Source organism: Diadema antillarum, unplaced genomic scaffold (assembly GCF_040938485.1).
Source record: "Diadema antillarum isolate AM-2024a unplaced genomic scaffold, OU_Dant_1.0 seq00001328_RagTag, whole genome shotgun sequence".
In the NCBI taxonomy this organism is placed as follows: Eukaryota; Metazoa; Echinodermata; class Echinoidea; order Diadematoida; family Diadematidae; genus Diadema; species Diadema antillarum.
Window position 1 is genome coordinate 262,476 of NW_027272098.1, and position 23,245 is coordinate 285,720.

Consider the following 23,245-nt stretch of genomic DNA (forward strand, 5'->3'; position numbering starts at 1 on the left):
TGCAAGTTGTATCACAATACCTATCATCCTGATCATCATCATTTTTATCTATGCACCAGGCAACATCATCACCATCATATCAACCTGTTTAGGATGGGCTGATTTTACTACAACATGCATTTCCCACAGATACCTGCCCCAGTACACTCGGGACTCGTCTTTACCGAGTTAACTAATGATCACTCTAGTCACTATCATCATTCCCATCATCAATATCCTCATCACCATCATCATCACTTTCATCAATACAATTGCTTTAACTATGATTTCTTTTCAGGAAGGAAATACAGGAGGACTGTAATGATAGGGAGGGTAAAAGTGGGATCAAGTGCGTAATCTCGAGTCCTCAGAGCTCATTAAGGGGTATCCATCTCTTACCTTGGTGGTTTCTGTCTTGCCGGTACCAGCGGGACCAGCAGGTGCACCGCCAAACTTCAGATGGAGGGCGCCAGTAAGCGTCAGGTAGCAACGGTCAGTGAGTGGGGTGATGACCAGACGCCCACTGTTACCAAGGTATTCGTAGCCATACGAGAACTCTGCGTTCACTGCACGCACGTAGAGGCCATTGTCCACCCAGTAATACCTGATGGTGTTGATTAAATTACATGGTCTAAAACTTTAGCATCTCCTGAACTCATCCATCACTTAAAATTTGATGAAGCTATCATTAGGATGATGAATGACAGCAGATTAGGAGACAATTCAATTGCCTCAGTGTGTTTAGAGCAATTGAGACCTTGTCAGAGGTTTTTAAAACTTGATTATTAACTTTGATTTGCCTAATATGAACCCTGCAAAGAAAATAGTGATAATGACTCCTGTTTTGTTGTTTTATTTCTAAATCTGTTCCAATCTAGGTTCTCAGGGTCACAACTTCTCGGTATCTACCATATAGCAATCTACTCTTTAATAAAGTAACATATAACAGTTGATAGAAAAAAAAAAAGATAGGCAACATAAGACTATAAACAGGAGCTGTTGTGGTACAGTGGATGAGACCACACACTATCAATCACAAGGTCTCTGGTTCAAGTCCCCTAGCTGCAGCAGTTGTGAACCCAGGCAAGGCACTTTTTCCTAATCGGTGGCCATGTACACACTGTACAACAAATCAATTCAAATCAAATTGAATCAATGGGGCACGTTAGTGGTATATGTCTGATCAGCATTAACTGACCTGAGCTGGCTGATCCACTCAAAGTCGTTGCTGTTCTGCACGTTCTCCTCGCACATCTTGGCGACCACGTCCCTGGCGTGGACCTCGATGACGATGAGGGCCGAGAGAACCGCCCGCTGGATCTTGGCGAGGCGACCTCGGACCAGCGCCACCAAGTCTGCGATCTGTGAGAGAGAGAGAGAGAGAGAGAGAGACGGTGACTGGCAATTACCAATGAGGTCACGTCACATGGCTGCGGTCATGCTCAGTTTCATCGATCCTCACACATACTACCAGTTGGGATATTCTACATGGAAATAAGTATATTTCCTTAGTTGTTGTTATTGAACACAGGTCTAAGGAAACAACAGCAACGCCAAAGACTGAAATAACTAAAACATGGCCATAAGTGATATCAAAGTCAAACATACACACACACATACACACAGACAGGCAAGAACAGAGACTATTTTAAGGCTTTGGTGTACACAACAATGCAACTGAAATCGCAGTTGGTAACATTTATGTACGCAAGTTCCTGATTTGATATTCTCAATGGCTGTGAGCCACGCCATAATATTTTAATCTATAGTTCACCATTCAAGAAGCCACCTTCAGACTTTATATGCCACAAGCCCCATTCAGTGAGAAGCTGACCCCCCACTCCTTATAACCCTAACTCCAGAATTCAGTCATACATTCAAGTATATGGCACAATGGTGGACTACTTCACCAGGTAAGCACCCTGCTCTTTGTGATGAATGAATGAATGAAGTGGGATCTCTTAGTCCATGTGTCATGATTTCCTTCACACACATCTCCATTTACTGTCCTATCCGAGGCACAGAGTGTTTGGCCTCTCACACAGCATTGCATAGCTATAGGACTCTGGAACCCTGGCCATTAGATTAGAAGGCAGACATGCTACCGACTGAGCAGAGCCACATCACTGCCGTACCCGTACCCCCCCCCCCCCCCGAGTGAAAAGCATCATTCGTGGCTCACCTGCTGCTTGAGTGTCTCTGAGAGATCTGGCAGGGACTTGTTGGCGAGGGCCTCCTCCACCATGGTCGTCCAGAATGTCTGGCAGCCTGCGATGACCACCTGACCGGGCCAATTCAGCACCCACTCTGTTCGCTTGGTCTGCCAATGATCATGTGACAACAGTTTCAAGGTTAACACAAGACTCACAAATGAATCTATTTTTAAAACAAATAATGACAATGATAAATTACATTCATAAAGTGCCAAATATAGAAGTTTTTAAGTGCTTTATTAAAGAATAAAGGTGAGCAGGTGAGTCATTGAATCGAATCCTCACAGTCGGTCAATTCAACATAGACATGCATTGGTGGGGGTTACACCTATCAGCAGCCTGCCAGTGTGGTGCACCAGAACAGATTGCTCAACTCATCTTGAGTGATTGCCCTCAAAGATCCTAGGATCTTTGGTGCCCTGATCTCCGACCACCTGACAAAATGGATCTCACACACCCTACCCCTAAGACTCTATCTTGGCTAGAACACCTGAGAGACATTGTTCAGCTGCCACTGCCTCATACACAAGAAGAAGAACAAAACCTCACCTTGGGGTAATCAGTCAGGGAGTCACCCAGGATCTTGCGAAGACTTTCCCTCATCACCCTCTCCACCTCCAGGAGCCAGTCCTCCACGTTACCCTTGGGGTAGAGGGTCTGGGCGAAGGGCACCATCTCACCGTCGCTGGAGAACATCTGGGTGATCTCTAGATCATCCTCGAATTTGAGCTGCAAAAATTGAGATGATTTGACATGATTCTTATCTTTTGGTTTCTGTATAATCATTATCAAAATGAATTTGAATCAAAATACAAACAATCATGTGATTGTGGGTAATACAATTCTCTTTTGTACAATTATCATATGAGAAAAGCTGAGGTTACACAGTAATGTACAGTACAGTAATTGCAAGCTACAATAAAGAAAATGTTCTCAGTCAAAAGAAGTTTGTGAGAAGTGAAAAAAGGCTTGGCTTGAAGAAGTCCAGAGGAGTGGATGAAAGCTTGACCAAAATTGTGAAAGGTTGGTTATAAGAAGGGCTACAGCTTGAGTTAAGACTCAATGTCCTTACAGCCTTTAGGAATGGCCACAAGACACAGGTGAAATCTCTCCTACAACTCTTACAGCAGAATGCAGTGCACAGCTGTCTTAAGCCATAGGTTGCCTTCATTTATTTTGTTTCATCTTCTCCCTGTGGCATTGGTAAAGTTGTCACCATTGATAGTATTAGTTGTCTTCCTTAGATGTGATCATGTTGCTTTCGGCTAAAATTTGCTGAAAACACTCATGTTTGAACGCACCTTCCCTTCGATAAGAATTTCGATCAAGCAAAGTGACAAGGAAAGAGTAAGAGAAACAGATGAGATTCCTGTTCAAAACTTGCTAAGAAATGAGGTAGAGGGGATCTAAAAGGGTAATCTGTGACTCAGATACAAGTTTTCTGTGAAACTGCTTATCGGTTCATTTCCACATATCTATACAAACATGCTAACTCTGAAAACACATAAACAAAGATGGCTCCTGCCATATTAAAGGCACTGAGTGAATGGTTCTGGGGCAATTACCCCAGACCCTTCCCTTGACCCTAAACCTAATCTCAATCCTGAACCTGAACCTTAGCCTAACCCTAACCAAAACTCTAACCACAAACCTAATCCTAACCCTAATCTTTACTCTAACCAAATCACCAACCAGTATTCAGCCAGGAGGTAACTGCCGTCAGGGGGTAATTGCCCTGATATGATTATTGACTCCTTCATGGAATTTGGTTCTGAGCCATACAGGGGTTCAACAGCCAGAGGGGGGAAGCTACTCACCCTGGCAATGTTCTCGAAACACTTCCTCAGATGCGGCTGCACCGCCGTCGGGTCCTTGGTCTGCGACAGGATCTCGAGGAGCTCGTCGTCGGACAGGAAGTAGAACCTCGGGAAGGAGGCCCGCTTGGTCTCCAGGTACTCGCTGAGACCCTTCTGGACCTGGTCCAAGAGCTTGTTGCACTCCTTGAGGTTGTCCAGGAGTCGGGCGTCAGGGCACAGCGAGATCACCTGGTATAATTAAGAATCATTCATCCATTATACACATATTACAGTGCACTGTGCATACCTATGGCTAATCAGTAATTCTTATTCAATTCATGCACTAGTTATCTTTCACTAATATCTAGTCATCTAGTGTACCAGTAAATACTTTATTTATCTGGTTCTCACTTGCGCCTCTGTTGCATTTCAGACAAATCACATTCAGCTCAATCAGTATATCACCCCATAGATTTAAAAGATTTAAGGGTGCATAGTCCCAGTAGTGTAGAGGGCGCTGTTGATGATACTGCCGATTACCGTTAGCATTGATACGAAGATCGCCGAAGTTGAGCTGTCATCAAGAGTAAAGCGCGTAGATGTTGCTAAGTAACGTTGCCTTCGTTGTCTTCTCTGCGCATCACGCAGTCTGTAGTAATGCTAGGGTGCGTGCATATGTGCTTCTTATTATGACATCACAAAAGAAGTTTGCTAAAGCTGTCATCCCCCTCAACCGAATCATGAGCCGAACTGTGATCCGACCACTGACTACAGTGGATCGGATTTCTTCGGACTCGGGGAAGTGGGCCACAGCGTAAGCGTCAAAGAGGAGTCGATAGCATAGGTCTCTATAGGAAACTTGCGCCATGCGCCCGCGTACGCATTTGACTAAAACACCGGGACCATGCACCTTTAAATGATCTTGATTCCATGGAATTGTCAAAATGATAGGTATACAAGAAACCATACAATGACCAAGTTGCACACATAAAGCATTCTAGAGTGCTAACAACACTCAGTCTTAACAAAGAGAAACAAAAACAGATGGAAATGTAATGAGGGCATTCAGACTCTTATCTAAACACTGGTCTTAAAGTATATCATGTTGGAAAAAAGCCACTTTCCTGAACATCGCACAGCAAAATGTCGTTTAATTTTTTATCCTCAGATCAAGTCTGTTTGAATACTCTTAAAGACTCTGGACTACACAACAAGCATCTCAGAAATCATACTCCAATTATAGCAGCAGCAGGGTGAAGATGTCTGACTCTCAGCGTTTTATTTTTCTTGACTTCTGCAAAGTCCAAAGAGACAGACATACAGTATACTTTTGCAATCGTAGATCTGTCCTTTTATGTATTCATAGAATAGAAGAAAAATGCCTTCCAGACCAAGTCTGGAAGCACTCGGAGAAGACTCACCTGTGGGTTGTCCTTGGCATTCTTCATGATGCGGCGCCACATCCGGTCCATGGTCTGGTAGCGCTTGCCCTCCACCGGGAGCTGCCGGTTGATGTCGTCCGAGCTGAAGATGGGCTCGAGGTAGAGCCACGACCTCTGGCAGACCAACCACTCGTCCAACACGTCCTGCAGGGGGACACAACAGTTGTATTAATCATACCGTGTACATTATCAATATGAGGCAGTTTCGAACAAGCACACTCCATGAGCGTGTGCTGAGCTGTACTATTACAACTACCACTTTAAAAAATAAAAGAAGCTATAATCACAAATAAGAAATGTATAATAAAACTTAGAATGTAATCCTGAAAATAATAAGAAGAAATCAGATTGTTAGAACTACTTCTACTCCTTGTACTACTGCAACTACACTACTACTACTGCTACTACAACTACACTACTACTACTACACTACTACTACTACTACTACTGCTACTGCTACTACTACTACTACTACTACTACTACTACTACATATTACTACTTGCTACTATTTCAATTACAAATATTGATACTAAGACTACTACTTCTATCGCTACAAGTACACACTTCTATTAAAACTACTATAACTCCTGCTGCTGCTGCTGCTGCTGCTGTTATTACCTCCGCCAAGGGGGAGGTTATGTTTTCGTTACCGTTGGTTTGTTTGTTAGTTGGTTCGTTCATTTGTCCGTGTGCAAAATAACTCAAAAAGTAGTGAACGGATTGTGATGAAACTTGCAGGAAAGGTTGAGAATGACACAAGTAACAAACGATTAACTTTTGGTAGTGATCCGAGAATTTTTGGGGAATTTATGAAGGATTTTTGATATTTTGGCAGGTAGGGGTCAATGAACTAGGGAGTTCAGGCTGCGCGTATTTGAGGTTTGCATGCGCACACTAAAGCGCGTGCTCTAGTTTCTGCCAGGGCGAGGCGCGCTATGCAGCTGAGGGTTTATGATGTAACAAAGGCTTCTATATTGGGAAATCAGGCAGCTTTCAGCACACAATGCAGTACGTATGGGTGGCAATCACTGATCTCAAACAAGATCAGTGCGGGTGGAAATGGGTTGCATGCTTGGCGGAGGTCTGCGCTCTCAGAGTGCTTTTCTAGTTTCTACTACTACCACTACTTCATTTCAACAATAGTAACATATCAACCTACTTCATGTGTAAACAAGGATGAGCTTATCTCATTTCTGTTGAAGGAGATGTGTTAAAAGAGTTGACAAAGACAACCTCACCTGGGTCATGCGCAGTTTGCCCTCCCACGTGCTGATTGCGCTCCTCGAAGGGCTTCTTGAACGGCGAGAAGGACATGCTCTGGGTCATGACGATGTGATCGTCCAGGAGCTGGGTGCACTCGTCGGAACCCTTCATGATGTAGGTTGCCCGTCTCCTTGTAAGGCATGAATGTCAAAGACCACCGGCTTCCATTCACTCTCCATCTTATCCAGGGCCTGGGGCGTGCCAGTAGTGGGGTTTATAGGAAATGTCATTGGTGATGTGGCGAAACAAGTTTGTGTTAAAATCGATGTTTGCATTTATTTCAATACCCTACTGGCATATAACAGCAATGATTAATAATATTCATTCATCAAAACTTGGTTCGGATAACACACATATGCATGGATGATCGAAAGAAATTGTCTTTAAGAATTTTTTTTTATGTTCACTGTTTCACTTGAGGAAATTCAAGTGACATTCCAGCAAAACCTACCAGTATGTTTGCATAACATTCTGATTGCATACCCTTAAACAGGTTTCCTGTCTTAGCAGCTCAATGTCCCCGAGACATTAATGACTGATTGTTACTTGATTCATTGGTGCTAAGTTCGTCAGATGTGTCCTTTCTTGACTAGGATGACTACCAATCCATCTACACCATTCTAAAATATGATTCATTGGAAACTACTCATTTGTTTTATCACTTCTCTCGAAAAAGATTTGAGAAAAATAAAATTTCATGTGAGTACTACATATATGCTCTGTGCATGCCCCACCGTGCATTACCAGAAGTGGACAAGTAAACACCTTAAATGTGACCCCTCTTGACCTTCACATGTTTCACATGTGTGCGTAAGATCACCTCATTATTTGCACGAAGCGTACAGTCATCTTACATACCCGACTGCTAGCGACGAAATGGTTCCATTCATATGCAATAGAGAGAATTCAAATGGGGGGGGGGGGGGGTAGACTTCTCACCTGTTCAATGGAGTACTCCTTGCCTGCAATCTCAGCCACCTTGGCGATCTTCTCAATGTGCTGCTGCAGGTTCATCTCAAGACACTTGCTGAAGGTGAGGGAGGCCTTGGGCACGATGGTGAAACCCAGCTCTTTGGACAGGATGTCCCAGTGGCGGCTGCGCATGCCGGGGTTCCGCAGACCCTGGATGAGGGGGATGTATGGCTTGAAGTCCTCCACCCAGCCCTTGATCTTCTGGGCCACCAGCTGTACACCTGTTGTGTGAGTGTGTGTGTGTGTGACAGAGAGATGAGAACATTAGAAGAGACAGTTGGAAACAAAATGGACATGAAATTGAATGAGAAAGAACAGTATTGATATGAAGGAGAATAAATGATAGAAGCTCATGACAGATATGAAGAAATAAACTAATAAGACACAAAGAGCAAGACAAAAGGCGAGCTTAAAACAGAAAGGCAAAGCAAATGTATTGAAACAATATATTTTCTAAAATGAATGCCCTCGCTAGATAAGAGTCATTCTTAGCGAGCTTATGTTTGCTGTAATTGTGAAGTAAGATTCTTGGTACTCATTTATTGAAACTGACATTTTTCTCTGCTTCAAGTGAAAGATGTGCTCTAATAATGGAGTGCATTCTTTCCATTATCACTTCTCCTATCAAGAGAATTTTGCATTTGAAAGACACTGAAAAGAACAAGCTCTTCAGAGAAATTATAATATAACTACACATTCTTCTCACACTACTGCCCATTTGACTCTCAGGTAATGTCAGGTAAATCTAAAGCTGTCTCAACTGCTCTTTGCATGCACCTGTTCATGTTCTTCCTTTCCTTCTTTCTTATTGTTCTTTCAAGTATGCAGCCTTTACCTGGGATGTCCTTGAAAGTCTTGACACATTTGTGAATGATCTTGTAAGAGTCGTTGACCTGCTTGTCGCACTGCTCCGAGTCGATGGCAGTGAGGGGGTCGTTCATCCAGCTCTCATGCCATTTTATCCAATCAGAGCATGTTATCCAGAGGTTCTTGAATGGCTCAAAGTCACGGACCAGCTTGCTAAGCTTGTCATACTGGGAGGTGCAGACAGATCAAAGAAAAGGTAAAATCATGTGGTGTAAACAGAATGAGACAAACAAAAATGTATAAGAAAACATTCTATTGTTGCAATTTACAATCCTTTTGAAAGAAGTTTCTTGAAAATGCACACTGACATCCATTCAATCCTTCTATGCTTGAAAAAAACAACAACATCACTATTAGTACTTGGTAACAATGAAACCAGTTTACATAATGCGTAGGCTTTATTAACTCTTAACAATAATTTTCCATTCTCTTACAGTCAGATATGTCACTCATATCAGTTCATAAATGTAGATAGGCTACCACCGGCATTCATAGATACGAAGAGGATGCCACAAGATCATGTGTATTGTGAAAACTCACGTTGGTGACTTGCATCTCAAACAGACGCTCCCTGTTGTTGTACATGGCGGCCAGTTGCTGGCATTCCTTCAGCTGCTTGTTGACACGACGCACCTCATTGGCCACCTCATGGGCCTTGCCGATGTCGGTGTGGGCAGCGAAACCAGCGACCACCATCTTTAATTTCAACAGGAGGGGGAAAAACAGTTAGACTTGACCACTGAAGAAGAGATGAATTCAATACTGGGATGTAACTCCTCATAGTTCTTGATTTAGTGGATATCATTTGGAATCAACTTTGTAAGTGGAGCAACTCCATATGTAGCCTAAATCTACTTAGAGTAAAGATATGGTGCAAAAAAAAAGACATTTCTGCCCAAACATGAATGAAATATGAACACTATAATACACAATATCACAATATGATGTGACAAGATTGATTAAAATGCTTACATGACAATAATTTATACAAAACTCGATCTCACCACATAAAAGGAAAAGAAAATGCTTGTGTACCAGGATAAATACAAGTCAACAGCAAATTTGTAATCAATCCATGTCTATATGCAGTTTTCATACAAAATGTGAACATTTCATAAATAAACCCCCTATTTGCTCAACTTGACACATAGAAAATATAAGGAAAGAATATACATTTTCCTTAAAGTGTACATTGGCTATGTAGTCTATTGAGATTGCTTCAAGAACCGGAGCAACAGCACACATGTCTATTCCATTGATTACTTTTGCAACAGCACAGCCTCTCACATCCAGGGACACATACACAGAGCCTGACAGACTTAAATCAAATCTCACCTGCAGTGAATCCAGCCTGTCCTGGAAGGAGTTCTGGTCTGCGACCTGGATCTTCTGGAACCGTTCCTGGTCCTCATCCAGCTGTTCGTATGTGGCATTCATCTGGGCCTCGATCTTGTGGGGCCAGCCTATGGCGCTCCATCTGGCAGGTACAGATATGAGTGAAAGTTTCAGATGAATCAATTCTTAGAGAATAATCCTCACAGAAGTCACTGGTACAGCACCAATTCATCCTAAAACAGAAATTTTCACTAGTGAGTACCAAGCCTGAATATGAACCCCAAAGTGAGGGGAAGATGCTAACACTGTGCTTTACTTTGATCAAAGCAATTTAGAATTGTTATTGTAATGCAACCACAGCAGCTAAAAAACAACAACAACCAAACAACAACATAGATGATGTTGAAAAGGAGAATGTAATTAAATGCAAATTTGTTGTTGTTTTTTCAACATTTTTATATGAATTCATAGCAAGCAAACTGAAGATCTACGCAATGTAGATTGACGCTAAGTGAAGATGTTGAGGAGACACATTTCTCCTTTTTTCTTTTTTTTCTTTTTTACGTTACGTTAGTTACGTAAATCCTAGATTCAAGTCCTTAGCAGAGAAGAGAAAGAGCAGGGTCCCATTATGATGGCAACTCTTGCTGGAACAGCAACTGTCATGGTAATGACAAGAATCCAGCTTCCTGATTGGCTGTTGCTATGGGAAGTTGCCATGCCAGCAAGAGTTGCTATCCTAACATCTTTTATGAAATAGGGCCCAAATGAGACCAGTATAGATACACTGAAAGATAGCTCATGATTGTCTGATGCAAATCACAACATATAGTTCCATATATATCAAAGACGTCAAAGGATGTAGGTAAATAGGGCACTGCTGATGTCTGCTTACTTGAGGTTGAAGTCGTCGGTGGACAGACTGTAGTAGAACTCTTCGATGAGCTCGTAGTCGGTCATGGCCTTGTCGATGAGCTCCTGGTGCTCTTTGAGCTTCTCTGGGATGGACTTCATCCATTCCTTCTGCTCGGACAGGTCCTCGATGCAGTTTGGCTTCTCATACAGCTTGCGTGAGATGTACTTGAACTCCTCGCATGCCTATCATTAAACAGAGATGGAAAGTACATGAGAACTCCGCTGAAGTCAGACTCCGGTACAATGAGTGCATTTTCATCACAAGTAAGTAATTGCTGTATTGCTGTAACTTTTGTGTGTTATTTTGCAAGCAAGTTCTGCCTTCTATGGGCAACATATTGGCAGCTTTTTAATTCTTACAGAGCATTATTTTTTTTTTCTCACCATGAAAACCCACTTACACCTACAGTATGTTACCTGGAGCATGGGACTGAGTTTTTGTAATAGATCACAGCACTGGGGGGACAAACTTTGAGCACAAATCCACTTGGATAAAAATGGGCTAGATCTCCATCTGTGTACACAATTGGACAGAACAACCAATATCATATATGCCCGGTATTATATTTCTCAATGTGTCTACAAAGTGTGATGCATATCTGTGATGGCAAATCTTAGGACATCGCAACTCTGTTGTTGAAATATGAAGTAGCCATATTTCTCCTGCTACACTATAAGAGAGACTCAGTGCCATTGATGGCTCACTTGGTTGAACATATTCAGGGTCAAGGGAAGCATATCAGGGCAATTACCCCCCAAGGACAATTATCCTGGTTAGTGACAAGGTTAGAGTAAAGTTTAGGGTTAGGGTTTGGTTTAGGGTTCTTGTTTGGGTTAGGATTCTTTCATTAGGTTCAGGATTAGGATTGGGATTAGGGTTAGGGTCAGGGGAAGGGTCTGGGGTAATTTTCCAGGGGGTAATTTCCCTGGAACCCAAAAGAAGCATCCTTCAATTACTACGTCATGAAGCAGGTAGTACAGGTGGATAACAATTTAAAGCACATGGCTCTTGGAAACTCACGTCCTCGGCCTGCTTGCGAAGTTTCTTGGCCAGCAACTCCAAGAGGGCGTTGGCCATGGCCTTGCGCTTCTTGGACAGACCCTGCCGCACGTTCTCTGTGCTGATGAAGAACGGTCCGATCATGATGTTGGAGGGGATGGTGTTCTCCAGGAACTCCTTGCGCTGCAGGTGCATCTCGATCTCCTTCTTGACCTCTGCCGCCGTGTGCTCAGTGGCATCATACTCCCTGTATGGGGGAAAGAGGGAGAGCCGGTCAGACATGGGGAGGGGGAGAGGGAGGGGTGTGATTTGACAGGTCAGGAACAACAGGTCAGGAATGATGACGGAATGTCACGACACAACTATCACTCACTTCATGTAGTCATTGAGTTCAAGGTTGTTGACCTCCAGGAACTGTTCGTAGGCCCTGGCATAGGCCCGCAGCGGGATGAGGGACTTGCGGATGGCCGTCTGGATGGTTTCTCGCAGCTCTTCCACACGAGGCTCGTGTTCCCCGACCGACTCCAGCAGAGGCGTGTCAGCCCAGGAGATGTCCTCAAGGACGTACTGCATGAAATGATATCATAGGGGTCATAGGTCAGAGGTCATGTCAAACACTCTAGGCGCTCTGTTTGCTCAATAGTACTTGCTCTGTGCACCAACTGGCACAAGAGAAGCTGACTTCTCGTCAATGGGATTGTTTTTGTGTGACTCTTTTGATAGAATGAATAGTTTGACAGTTTAACTCTTTGCAAATTTTAATCATAGCAACAAGAATAGTCCTTATATTTTTATTTAATTCTATTTTCAAAGTCTTTCAGCTATTCAAAAGTGCATCTTACAAATACGTGCCTAAAAATCCCATTAGGCACTATAACTATGCAATGTATCATTGTTGACTGCCCCAATGCATTTGAGTCGCCTTATTTTTCATTAACCAAACTGACTGTGTTACGATTTTCTTCATGATGGCTCTGTTTGGAAGGGGCATACACATCTTAAAACATATACCTTCTCAAGCTGAGGTACGTTCTGGGTAGAGCTGATGCCCTTGTCGAAGAGGCCAATGAGTGCGGGCTCAAAGTTGGTCAGGTTGGTGCTGAAGTGGCTGCCCTCTTTGTCCAGAATCAGGTCAACCAGGAAGAGGCTGTTCCTCTTAGGCCTAAATCGAAGAAACGATGTCATGTGAACATCAGCATTTTTGCAATTTAATTCACCAGGTCCCAGGACCCACAGTGCAGTATATCTTGACCCTGATTTTGATTATAATGCATTGGTAATGTTTCATAATGGTAGAAAAACAGTTTCTCGTTCATTTACACACTATTTTGATCGTATAAAATTGCTTATTGCTTCTTGGAAAACCATCTGAAGCCTATCAATCTAAATTTACAACTCGTTCTTATTTTGAAAACACACTTCCTGAAGATAAATACAGTTTAATGTTCCATGCTCAAAGTAGAAAATATCTGTTGTTGTTTTTCTTCTGAGTTTGTGCAGATTTTATGCTTTTAACCCGCTTCATTTCATCTTTGTCTAATACTCAATAAGCAGTGAAACTCAGAGGTGCCAATCAATGACAGGATGACAATTTCTGTTGCTAATTTCTCCCAGGGACTGGATGGATTAATGTAACTGAATATATGAAAGGGACACTTGTTATGTGGCAGACAGACTGAAAGACATGCAGACCTACTGATCGAAAATACAGGCCTGGGTGAAACAGAAAACAAGATTGCCCAACTGCTGACATTAACATTTGGCTTTGACAACTAATTCCTTTTCATAAATTTTGCACATTCCCTCTTCAGCCAACAGACTTTCAACTACAGCTGTGCTTAATTAAAACATATTGAAACATGCAGAAATGCTATGTACAAATTGAACTACATGTTGGTTCATTTTAATCAAAATATGCGCTCATAGATGCGCTGCTTAAAGTCTCAAATACTTTAAGATGATGAAGTGATGAGCACTCTTGGATGAAATTGTGCTGGAGGAGAATGACCAGGGCATGAAGAGATGGAGTAGAACACTAAGCAGGACATTTACCATTAAGAAGAGTTTATATCAGCATGGTAAAGTGACAGCTCTAATAAAGAGCTGTTGTAAATGGGCAAAGTAAAAAATGAGGCAAAACATTTTCATGCAATCTATTTTCACACAGTAGATTCACTCACTTGAACTTGCTGTTGATGAGATCTTCGCCCCATGTCATCTCCTCATCGGGCAGCTCCATGACGGAGAATGAAGCATCAATGATCATCTGAGTGAAGTTGACCAGCGAGTCTTGGACCAGATACCGCAGTGAGTCCTGACGCAGAAAGAGAGAAAAGGAGACGAAAATTTAGTCTAACCTTACATCATTACTTTGGGGAAAAAATGTAGTAAAAAGTGATCAGATACTACAAACAAATTGAGAACAGGCTACAATGTCATGACGTTGTGAAGCTGCATTGTCAATATGTGAAAACTTTGAATGGTGAGGAAATAATATTTCCTGAAGTCCTTCAACATTACCTATTGATTTTTGTTTATTAATATTAGAACTTTACCTATCAAATTCTACGTCAAAGTACTGAAACTTCTCTCGCACAGAGAAGGAAGGACCCTTTGTTGCATGTGTATGGCAGGGGGGATACAAACATCTAGAATGAAACGACATGGAAGATCACTCACCTGCATACAGAACTTGACCATCTCCATGAACTTCTTGAGCTTGGATCTCTGGTAAACCTCCCAGTTGGCCTCATGGAGATTGAACCAGCCCTTGCCGACGTCACGGAGACTGGTCCTGATGGCCGCACGCAGTGTCGTGATCCAGGTGTCCTTGAGGAACAACTGGACCTACAGGGAAAGGGCGTTGAATAGTCCACAAGGATAGGGTTGGATAATTCCTCTGCATTATATTCAGAATGCATGCTGCATAGACCCACATAAGGCACTCAGAAGAGTGAAACTCTTCTACTGGAGCACTCCAAGTATTCTCTGTAAAGTCTTCAGCAGATTCGCCTCTCAAATTTATGCTGGCTATGTAAAACTTCAAATCAATCTTGCTTTTAGAAGTGCAAAGGGGGAGGGCATTTCTCTTTCCAAGATATCCATGTTACATTAGTCATAAAATGGGAAAATGTCAATATCCAAATTATATACATCATAAGAAAAAGTATAAAAGGAACAAATTCAAATACCGAATCAACGTCACCAAACTGACCTGGGAGCTCGCTTGACTCTGGGTCTGTTCAAATTCCTCAAGCCTCATGTACTTGGTCATCGGGACGTGGAAGAGGGACATGGCCGACACCTTGTTGCACTCGGCTCTCACTTTGTTGATGGCAAAAATGGCCTCCTCGCGAGTCAGCAGGGAGTTGAAGGCAAAGTTGTCGTACTGCTCATCAAACGGGTATTCTGGGACATCTGGGCACATCCCTGGAAGACATAATTGTTAAAATATTCTTGAATGATGTACTTATAAACTACATGCTTACCATACCTTAAAACGGAAAAAAAAAGTTAAGGGTATATCTGTGCATGTAGCGAATGCAAATTAGTGTTTTCTTCTTCTTCTCTCGCACGGGACAATGATGTAACAGATTTATACCTTTAAGCTGACATTTCCTAGTCATCTGGGGAGAACACGGGAGCAGGATCAGCATCACTTGGCCATTTTCTTGTGTAGATGTGTGAACGGGGCAAACTAATCCACTGGGTTTGCTCCCTGCTCTTTGTGAGGGAGTAAAGTGACATCTTTTGCAGGTTTGAGTTATAAACATCTCACACACAGGACCTCTAGTGTATATCCCATCTGAGGGACAGAGTGTTCAGTCTCTCACTTGTGGGGACAGTATGTATTCACACAACACTGCCCAAGAAAACTCACTACAGCTTAAAGGTATTAGCCCACATTTGCAAACCCACAAAAATCAAAACTGCATAAAACAGGTCCAATATGACTTCAAGTACAAGTTATAACAGTAACATACCTCACCTGTTGCTCTTTGTCTATACCATTCGATAAAAGAGAGAAAATCATCGTTTTAAAATCAATTTTCAAACCCGGTCAACCCGACCCAATATCGAATTACGAGCGCGGGCTAGCTACGTACATGTAACTTACACATGTATCGCATGCATGTAGTACGTACGTGGACTGGAGCTAGCGAGCGTTATACACATGCATACGGTGCACTTTCATTTATTTTTATGAAAGTAATGGACTAATTGGAACGAAATTTTGCACAGGTGTTACTGCAATCATACCCAAACTCCATGCTAACTATGAGACCAATTGCTGCAGGTTTACAAATGTGGGCTAATACCTTTAAACCAAAGCCATTGGATTGCAAGGCAGACATACTACCAACAGAGCCTTCCCACCATCACTGCTGTCTGTAACTCACATGATGTACTGCTTTTGCCCATGAATGGAACAGAATAATTCTTACCTGTGTCGGGTACGCGTTCCACCTTGATTTCTGGCAGGGTGACAAAGGCATACGTGTCGGGGTCGTTGGACACAATCCGGTCAAAGGTTATGCGGTTCATGGTTCTGCAGAACTCTATGTTAATCTCCTTCTCCAGGGTGTGTATGTAGTCATCAAGGCTGTTAAAATAAAAAAAAAAAATCATGATAACGAAATAGAATACAGAATTTCCATAAAGAAGGTAAACTTGCCACTCATTTTCAAAAACAGGTTTGAAATTTAAAATTGAATGTGTATAATTAACTTACAGGGTATTTTTATCACATTTGATATGTAATATTTTATGTATTCATTTTGTTATGCCGCATTTTTCCCCTTTATTTTATATTTCTGTGATTCACCTGATTTTTACTCTTTGCTTTTAATGTTACTTATTTTCCACCAATAAATACAAAATTATTATAAAAGAAGATTGTGTAAACTGAAGAAATATCATTCATCAGCACTTTGCTTTCATAATGGACTTGAATTCAGAGAACATGACAGTAATGTTTGCCAGCTATGTGCAAATAATCTATATTAATGTATAAGTCAGCTTCTATTTTATCTGTTCCTGTATCATAGATTCCAACTGAAAACAGCAGCAATAACAGTGCTAAGATATTTCCAGTGGCCATTATGTTTTATTCAGATTTCTCACCAGCAAAATATGTAGAATAAAGTTATCATAATTGCTTTTCGAGGTACTGAATCCCAATGATAAAAAAAAAAAAAATCAGCAAATTTGCTTTCAATAATGTCATCAATTGAATTGTATTCCATCTAAATTCATTGTGGTTTACTGAAATACAAAACATTCATCCTAAGCTCAGGCACATGTCATATTTTGATGTCATATACTGGTCCCTTTCTCTTCAGCAGCCTGTGATGAAACACTCACTTTCTATCCTTGGCCAGTGAAGGCGCCCCCTTGGCCCACTCAATCATCCTTTTCAGGCTCTCGGGGTCAAGTTCACCGACCCCCTCCATGGGCATGAAGTCTATGTACAAATTGTACCTAAATGAAAGATAATAACAACAACAAATGAAGGATGAGTAACCACATATCATATAAGTCATGTTCTGCATGCAAAAAAAAAAAAAAAAAAAAAAAAAAGACACACAAAAAAATGTCAATGTCATTATAATTACAGATAAAACATTCTTTGGAAACTTCACTTAATGTCAGGTTCGATTGGATACCTACCCATGACACAGAGCATCAATAGATTCTAATAACACATATACAAATCCAACTTTAAGTTTAACAGTCATTAATGTACAGATGTTACTTGGGCAACAAAGATCTAAAAGTTTGGGAGTCCTTCTTGATGTATGTTCAACAACTTGCAATGAATACTACAAGTTTTGCCTTTGACAGTTGACAAGAAATAAGAACTATTCAGGAGCTGAGAGGTTAGAGAGACTCTACCAAAAGTACCTCAGAAGGGCTTCTGTGTGCTGCCGAAGATGAAATGCCTTGCCCACAGCCATGGCAAAGTTTGTGGGGTCCTCAGCGGCAAACATGAGCCTGATGCGGGGCACCCAGTACTGGCCTGCACGGAGAACTGAAAGTATACAAACAAGAAGTTGTCAGGCTATAAACTGCAGTATCATGAAGTTTGAGAACCAAAGCAACCATATGCTACATGTGCATATTATTTAACACATACATTATCTAAAACTATTGTGTGTACAGCTCCAAGAGATAGATATGAGAATCAGCAGGCGACTGTACAAGAGTATATGAAGATCTTTTTTTAATAAATGTAAAAATGGGAACACTGATGATGACATATAAGGGAGAATTGAACAGCAGCGAATTTTTATTATATGCCTTGTTGCTTTACAACAGAAAATCAACAGGTCCTCTGAACAGATGATATCAACTCACTCATTACCTTCTGTGTCATGCCTGCAAATGTGTACATTTCTTTATGACAATGACAGGTACAAGATTAGAGAAATGCACTTCAAATGCAGTATATTTCCTTTTCAAAATTGGATGAAATGAAATAGTTGGAGTCTACCTTCACCGTTGTTGCCACCATTGATGACAACATTTCCCTGCTCGTCCAGAATCCTGCCATTGAGGTCTGTCTTCTGTACCAGAAAGTGCTCGGTTTTGGGGTCATAGGCCAGCATACCGACATCAAACCATTCGTATTCTACGCTTGGGTCCTTGGGATCCACTGCAAAAAATGGGATGCACAACATGAAAAAAAGATACAAAATGTGAAAAGACGAAAATTGAAGAAGCAGCTGATCATAAACAGTAATCTATTTCCTTTTTGTTAGGCACGTTTTTACATCTAAAGGTAATAAGTATTGATCAGATATGATACTCCAACTTCGGATACATGTAGAATCACTTCTACATATGGTAGTACAAAGTGTTACACATGTTTGGAATAACATCAGTGTAGGAACTCTTTAAATCAGGTAAGGTGCTAGGGTAATGATAATGTTTTCTCCACAGATGAAAACTCTAGTCCGCCTCTTAAAACAGTCTTGAAATGATAATCTTTGTTAATATGCCAAAAAGATTATTTTGTGTGTGTGTTTTAAAGAAATTACTCATTGCAAGATTTGCGAAAAAACAAACAAGCAAGCAAACAAACAAAACAAAAACATGTACAAAGAATTCACTCAATGCAAGGTTTTCAGTTTGTCTTCATTATTCAAACAGTCCACTGTGATAAGGATCAATAAAGGGTTCCTAAAACTCACATTCCTCGGGGGAGTCCCATGCCGGCAGCAGGGCCCGGCCTGGTATGGGGTTTCTGCAGCCATTGTCCACCCCGAGCTGCAGCCACTCCTCTGGGGTGCGGCAGTCAAACTCCATGTCCGTGAAGACCTCCAGGGGCAGGAAAGGGGGAAAGGGGGCGGGGTCGGAGCCTCCCGCCCCGTTCAACCTGACCGCTAGGTTGCCCAGGATCTGCCTGGGCATGAGGTTGGTAGTCTCCGCCCCAACCTGCTCCAGAAGCTGCTCGAGGTCCTGACTCTGGTAGTCTCGCTTGCGCCTCTCGATCTCAATCTTGCGGGGGCACCTGCCTGGGGGTACGAAGTATGGCAGCTGGACTTTGGGTTTGAAGGACTTCTCTGGAAAGTCCTGAAAGGCAAAGATGCAAAAAAATAAATAAATAAATAAAAGGAATTGGAATGAATGGTTTAGACAAAGATAGAGAGACACAGGAAGGAGGGAGAGAACATGCACACTGATACAATGAGTTTAGCAGTGCAGAAAACTTCACAAACCATATTTAAGCTAGTTTGATACACAGGACTACTGCAAATACAGGTATGTTTGTGGCATCCAAGCATAAGGAGATACGCAAGTTAAACTTTCACTGCAGATTATCTCTGTCAAAATGACCTATGCTTGCATCATCAGTTCATTTTTCAGAAAATACAATGGAAGCTTTACCAAGCTCGCAAAAATGCAGTCTACCACTCAGCATATAAAATGTAAATGGCTTGTGTGTGTCTGAACAGATTTCCTAAAGACAACATTTGTAACATTCCCTCATTAGAATTTGACTACGATAAATCCTCCAGAAACACTGTAAACAAAATAAAGTGTGAAAGTTCAGATGTAAGCAATCGGCACATTTCAAAAACTGCAAGTTTGGCAGATGAAAACTTCACATGCAACTCTATGGAAATGAGATGAAAATGGACATGAATCATAAAAGCAATTACCGATTTGGCCAAGATCTCACTGGTTGGTCCATACACCTGCTTTCCAAGCTCATTCTTGAGTTCGTCTGGACCCTCTGGTCCCTTGAAGGTTGTGGTCTTTGGTGTGTGTTCGTCTTTTGCAACATTCCACAGAACATCCTGCTCCACTGGTGCCCCACTCAGGACATTCTGTCGAAATGAAATCAAGAAACTTTAAAAATACAATACACATTTCATCATCTGATCTCAACCTTCACAGATTACAAGGTCTTAATCCATTCTGGAGTTTATGAAGTCTTTCCTTTTCTGTTTTTTCAATGGACATGAAAGTCTTATTTAATAGGTTACTGATATTTTGCATTGCTTGAAACAAATGCAGTATTCTTTTAAGCAATTCATGTTTAGTCTACTAGAATAAAGATGGTGGCTTGATAGAGAGTGCTCAAATCTGCCCACTGGTAGTCAGTAGTACAGTATGCTTTGAGTCGATCACAGCGACAGAAAACAAGAAAATCACTCAAGACAGTGAAAACACAAGAGAAAAAGTAGTTTCCTAAGATTGTCACAATTAAACAGACAAGTAAAATGCCATTCTGTGAAAAATTGTACTTTATATTTTGATGCTGTTGTTGGTCAAGTGGAAGCTACTTTATGATAACTGTAAAAACTCTGAGCCTCTAAGAGCATGTCCACTTTCATTGATCATGCAGCAACAAAGGAACACATGATTATGTTACACTCTTTCATTATGAACATGCAGCGCACTAAGCGAATGAGCCACACAGCTCTCTTTCAATGGATCCATGTGGTAGTGTCTTTTCACAAGTATGAAACCCATGGCACAATTAAACTTGACCACATTTTATGCACAACTTACCGGAACAAGAAAAGTAGATAAACAAAAATAAAAATGACATCTGCCCATTTTCATTAAGCATACATCAGTGCATCTATACATCTACTCAGTGTGAGATTTTTCTTCATGTTTTGTGCAAATCTGACGAGCACCTTGACACCTCCTATCCTGTGATTTGAAGGTGAAATACTCATGACTTACACCGACTTTTTTGGGTCCATCTCCACTGATGACATCAGAGTAGAATCCCCTCTGCTTTATTTCAGGGTACCTTGGTTTGTTGTCCTTCTGAATGGGAGGGAGCTGTGTTCTGTTGGCAGAGAAGGGTCTACCTCCATCTCGGCTTCTCAGTGAATTCCTGGAACTCATGCTGGAGAGTCCATGCAAAGAAAGCAAAAGATGGCTTTTGTCAATTTTTTTTTTCATTTAATGCATAGATGTCTAGATATTCTATACAGTATCACATTGCTTTTGAATTATTTATTGAATATTGGCAGAAATGACAATTTTACAAGAATATGGTGCCAATACTATATACTATATAATATATTATATTGCATTTGGATGGATATAGATATGGGCCTACATCTCGTACATGTATGTACAGTTTTGGCGCATGTTGCAGCATTTCAAAGCTGGTTATATATATATATATATATATATATATATATATATATATATATATATATATAATTATTGTGAGTATAGTAGGTGTCCAACACATCAACACTGTACATTGAAACTGACACCCACTATTTACTGTAAAGGTGGAAATTTTCGCGGTGTTGAAATTTTCGCGCATTTTGCGCAACCCGAAATTAGCGTGAAAATAAAAGCATGCGTATAATTTTGCTTGCCATATGTTCCTGTGCGTGATGTCTTGATTCCGCAGAATTAAGAACACGCTTCTAACCCGGCAAAGTGTGAAAAATTCATCGCGCGAAAATATCCACTTTTACAGCATAGCTTTGCGCGTAAAGAACGAACTTTCATGTGTGAGACTGCGTGCAGTAGTTTTGCATACTTCATTGGGGATTTGATGATGTCGAAATAATATTGCAATACCAAAGGAAAAGAGCAACAGCAAAACAATGATACCATAGATTATAAAATAAACTGCACATTGAAAAAGCATTATTATTGAATGCATTTCACATGTAACGTTAGAGGTGTCTATTGCCAATTGATAATGACAGATGCTAGGAGTAGGATAGGGGTGTCGGTTTCAAAATTATGGCGCAACTGAATGCTTCAAAATACAACACTAACAGCCCATGCACACTTTTGTTCCAAGCAGTTATATTGGACTTTGGTTGGAGAGCGTAGGCCCACCGCAAATTGCACTTTTAGTCAGACTTTCTAACGTGAATATGAAAATTAATGAATTTAATGATGGTGCTGTCCCAACGCTACAGAGTTTTAAACCTTCTGAACCTTCTGAAAGTTATAGCCAGCAGGGCAGCACACTGCATATCGCTGACTTTGGTGTTGAATACACGTGCATGGTTATGCTGTAAGTGCCCCCTTGAAGCTCTCCGACGATGACACCTTAACTATATCATTTTCTAATTTATTCCATGCCATGGGGGTCCTTACAAAAAAAGTAGTCAACAAACTCTAGAGTCAACAAACTCTAGAAAACTATTAGACAAACGTGTCTTTGCTAAGAATAAAGGAGGATAATCGACTAGACACTGTATTCCTCTGTAATTTAGATCAGAATTCTACAGCAGGGATAGGTATAACGGTAACGCTAGGTAGTAAACCACAGGGGTAGGCTAGTTAGGTCACAAAGATCTGAGACTGTACACAACATAATATGAAGGCGATGGGACTACTCAGACGACGCCACTACACACTAACAAGTTATCGAATCAGCAAAACACGCACGAGCATCGTTACATCAAATCATTTGATAGAATTCACAATTATTTACCTGAAATACTAGAGTAAAGTAATATTTCAATGAATACACAATCCAGCCGTCATTGTAGAATGTAAATATACTGGCTCAGGGAAACAAATTTATCGCGTTTTTCCCTCTTTTGTCACGCAGCAGTCAATTATTGTTGTAGCGTTGCTATGCTGGCGTAATGTATATTTGATAGTCTTACTTCAAAGCGCAATCAACGAAAAAAAAAGCAGTATCTTATGAGATTTAACTCGATACGCAGTCATCACAAAATTTTTAATCCTATCGCATTCTACAATTCTATAAGTAAAATTGCTGGCCATTTCATAAAGCTGATAAAGGCAATCTATAAAACATTTGCTTTGTCATGGATCAAAAGAAAATAACTAACAAAAACAACACAGCAGCGTACGCTTACTCGCTGCAAAGTACGCTCGGGACAACTGTCGGCGCCATTTTAGGAAGCAAACAGCTGGATTATCGCGTACAATGTACTTAGTATTACGTGACCCTATGTGGGTGATTTTTGCCTTCCTTTATTCTTTCTTTT

At 41.2% G+C, this 23,245-nt stretch overlaps 1 protein-coding gene across 1 annotated transcript in view; it reads right to left on the reverse strand.

Moving 5' to 3' along the window:
• The window catches only part of LOC139708353 (dynein axonemal heavy chain 1-like), a 72,257-nt gene extending 49,445 nt beyond the window's left edge, over nucleotides 1–22,812 (reverse strand). The window contains 29 exon segments of the mRNA XM_071620311.1: nucleotides 379–583; nucleotides 1,178–1,341; nucleotides 2,162–2,299; nucleotides 2,742–2,921; nucleotides 4,010–4,237; nucleotides 5,410–5,574; nucleotides 6,670–6,705; nucleotides 6,707–6,814; nucleotides 6,816–6,836; nucleotides 6,838–6,885; nucleotides 7,634–7,887; nucleotides 8,502–8,700; nucleotides 9,074–9,229; nucleotides 9,869–10,010; nucleotides 10,764–10,966; nucleotides 11,805–12,030; nucleotides 12,157–12,350; nucleotides 12,795–12,945; nucleotides 13,964–14,097; nucleotides 14,463–14,630; nucleotides 14,998–15,212; nucleotides 16,229–16,386; nucleotides 17,148–17,264; nucleotides 17,688–17,814; nucleotides 18,277–18,438; nucleotides 18,977–19,358; nucleotides 19,949–20,116; nucleotides 20,985–21,153; nucleotides 22,720–22,812. Of these exon segments, the coding sequence (XP_071476412.1) occupies nucleotides 379–583; nucleotides 1,178–1,341; nucleotides 2,162–2,299; nucleotides 2,742–2,921; nucleotides 4,010–4,237; nucleotides 5,410–5,574; nucleotides 6,670–6,705; nucleotides 6,707–6,814; nucleotides 6,816–6,836; nucleotides 6,838–6,885; nucleotides 7,634–7,887; nucleotides 8,502–8,700; nucleotides 9,074–9,229; nucleotides 9,869–10,010; nucleotides 10,764–10,966; nucleotides 11,805–12,030; nucleotides 12,157–12,350; nucleotides 12,795–12,945; nucleotides 13,964–14,097; nucleotides 14,463–14,630; nucleotides 14,998–15,212; nucleotides 16,229–16,386; nucleotides 17,148–17,264; nucleotides 17,688–17,814; nucleotides 18,277–18,438; nucleotides 18,977–19,358; nucleotides 19,949–20,116; nucleotides 20,985–21,152 (4,617 nt within the window). The 5' untranslated portion in view covers nucleotide 21,153; nucleotides 22,720–22,812.
• Nucleotides 22,813–23,245: the final 433 nt, after the last annotated feature.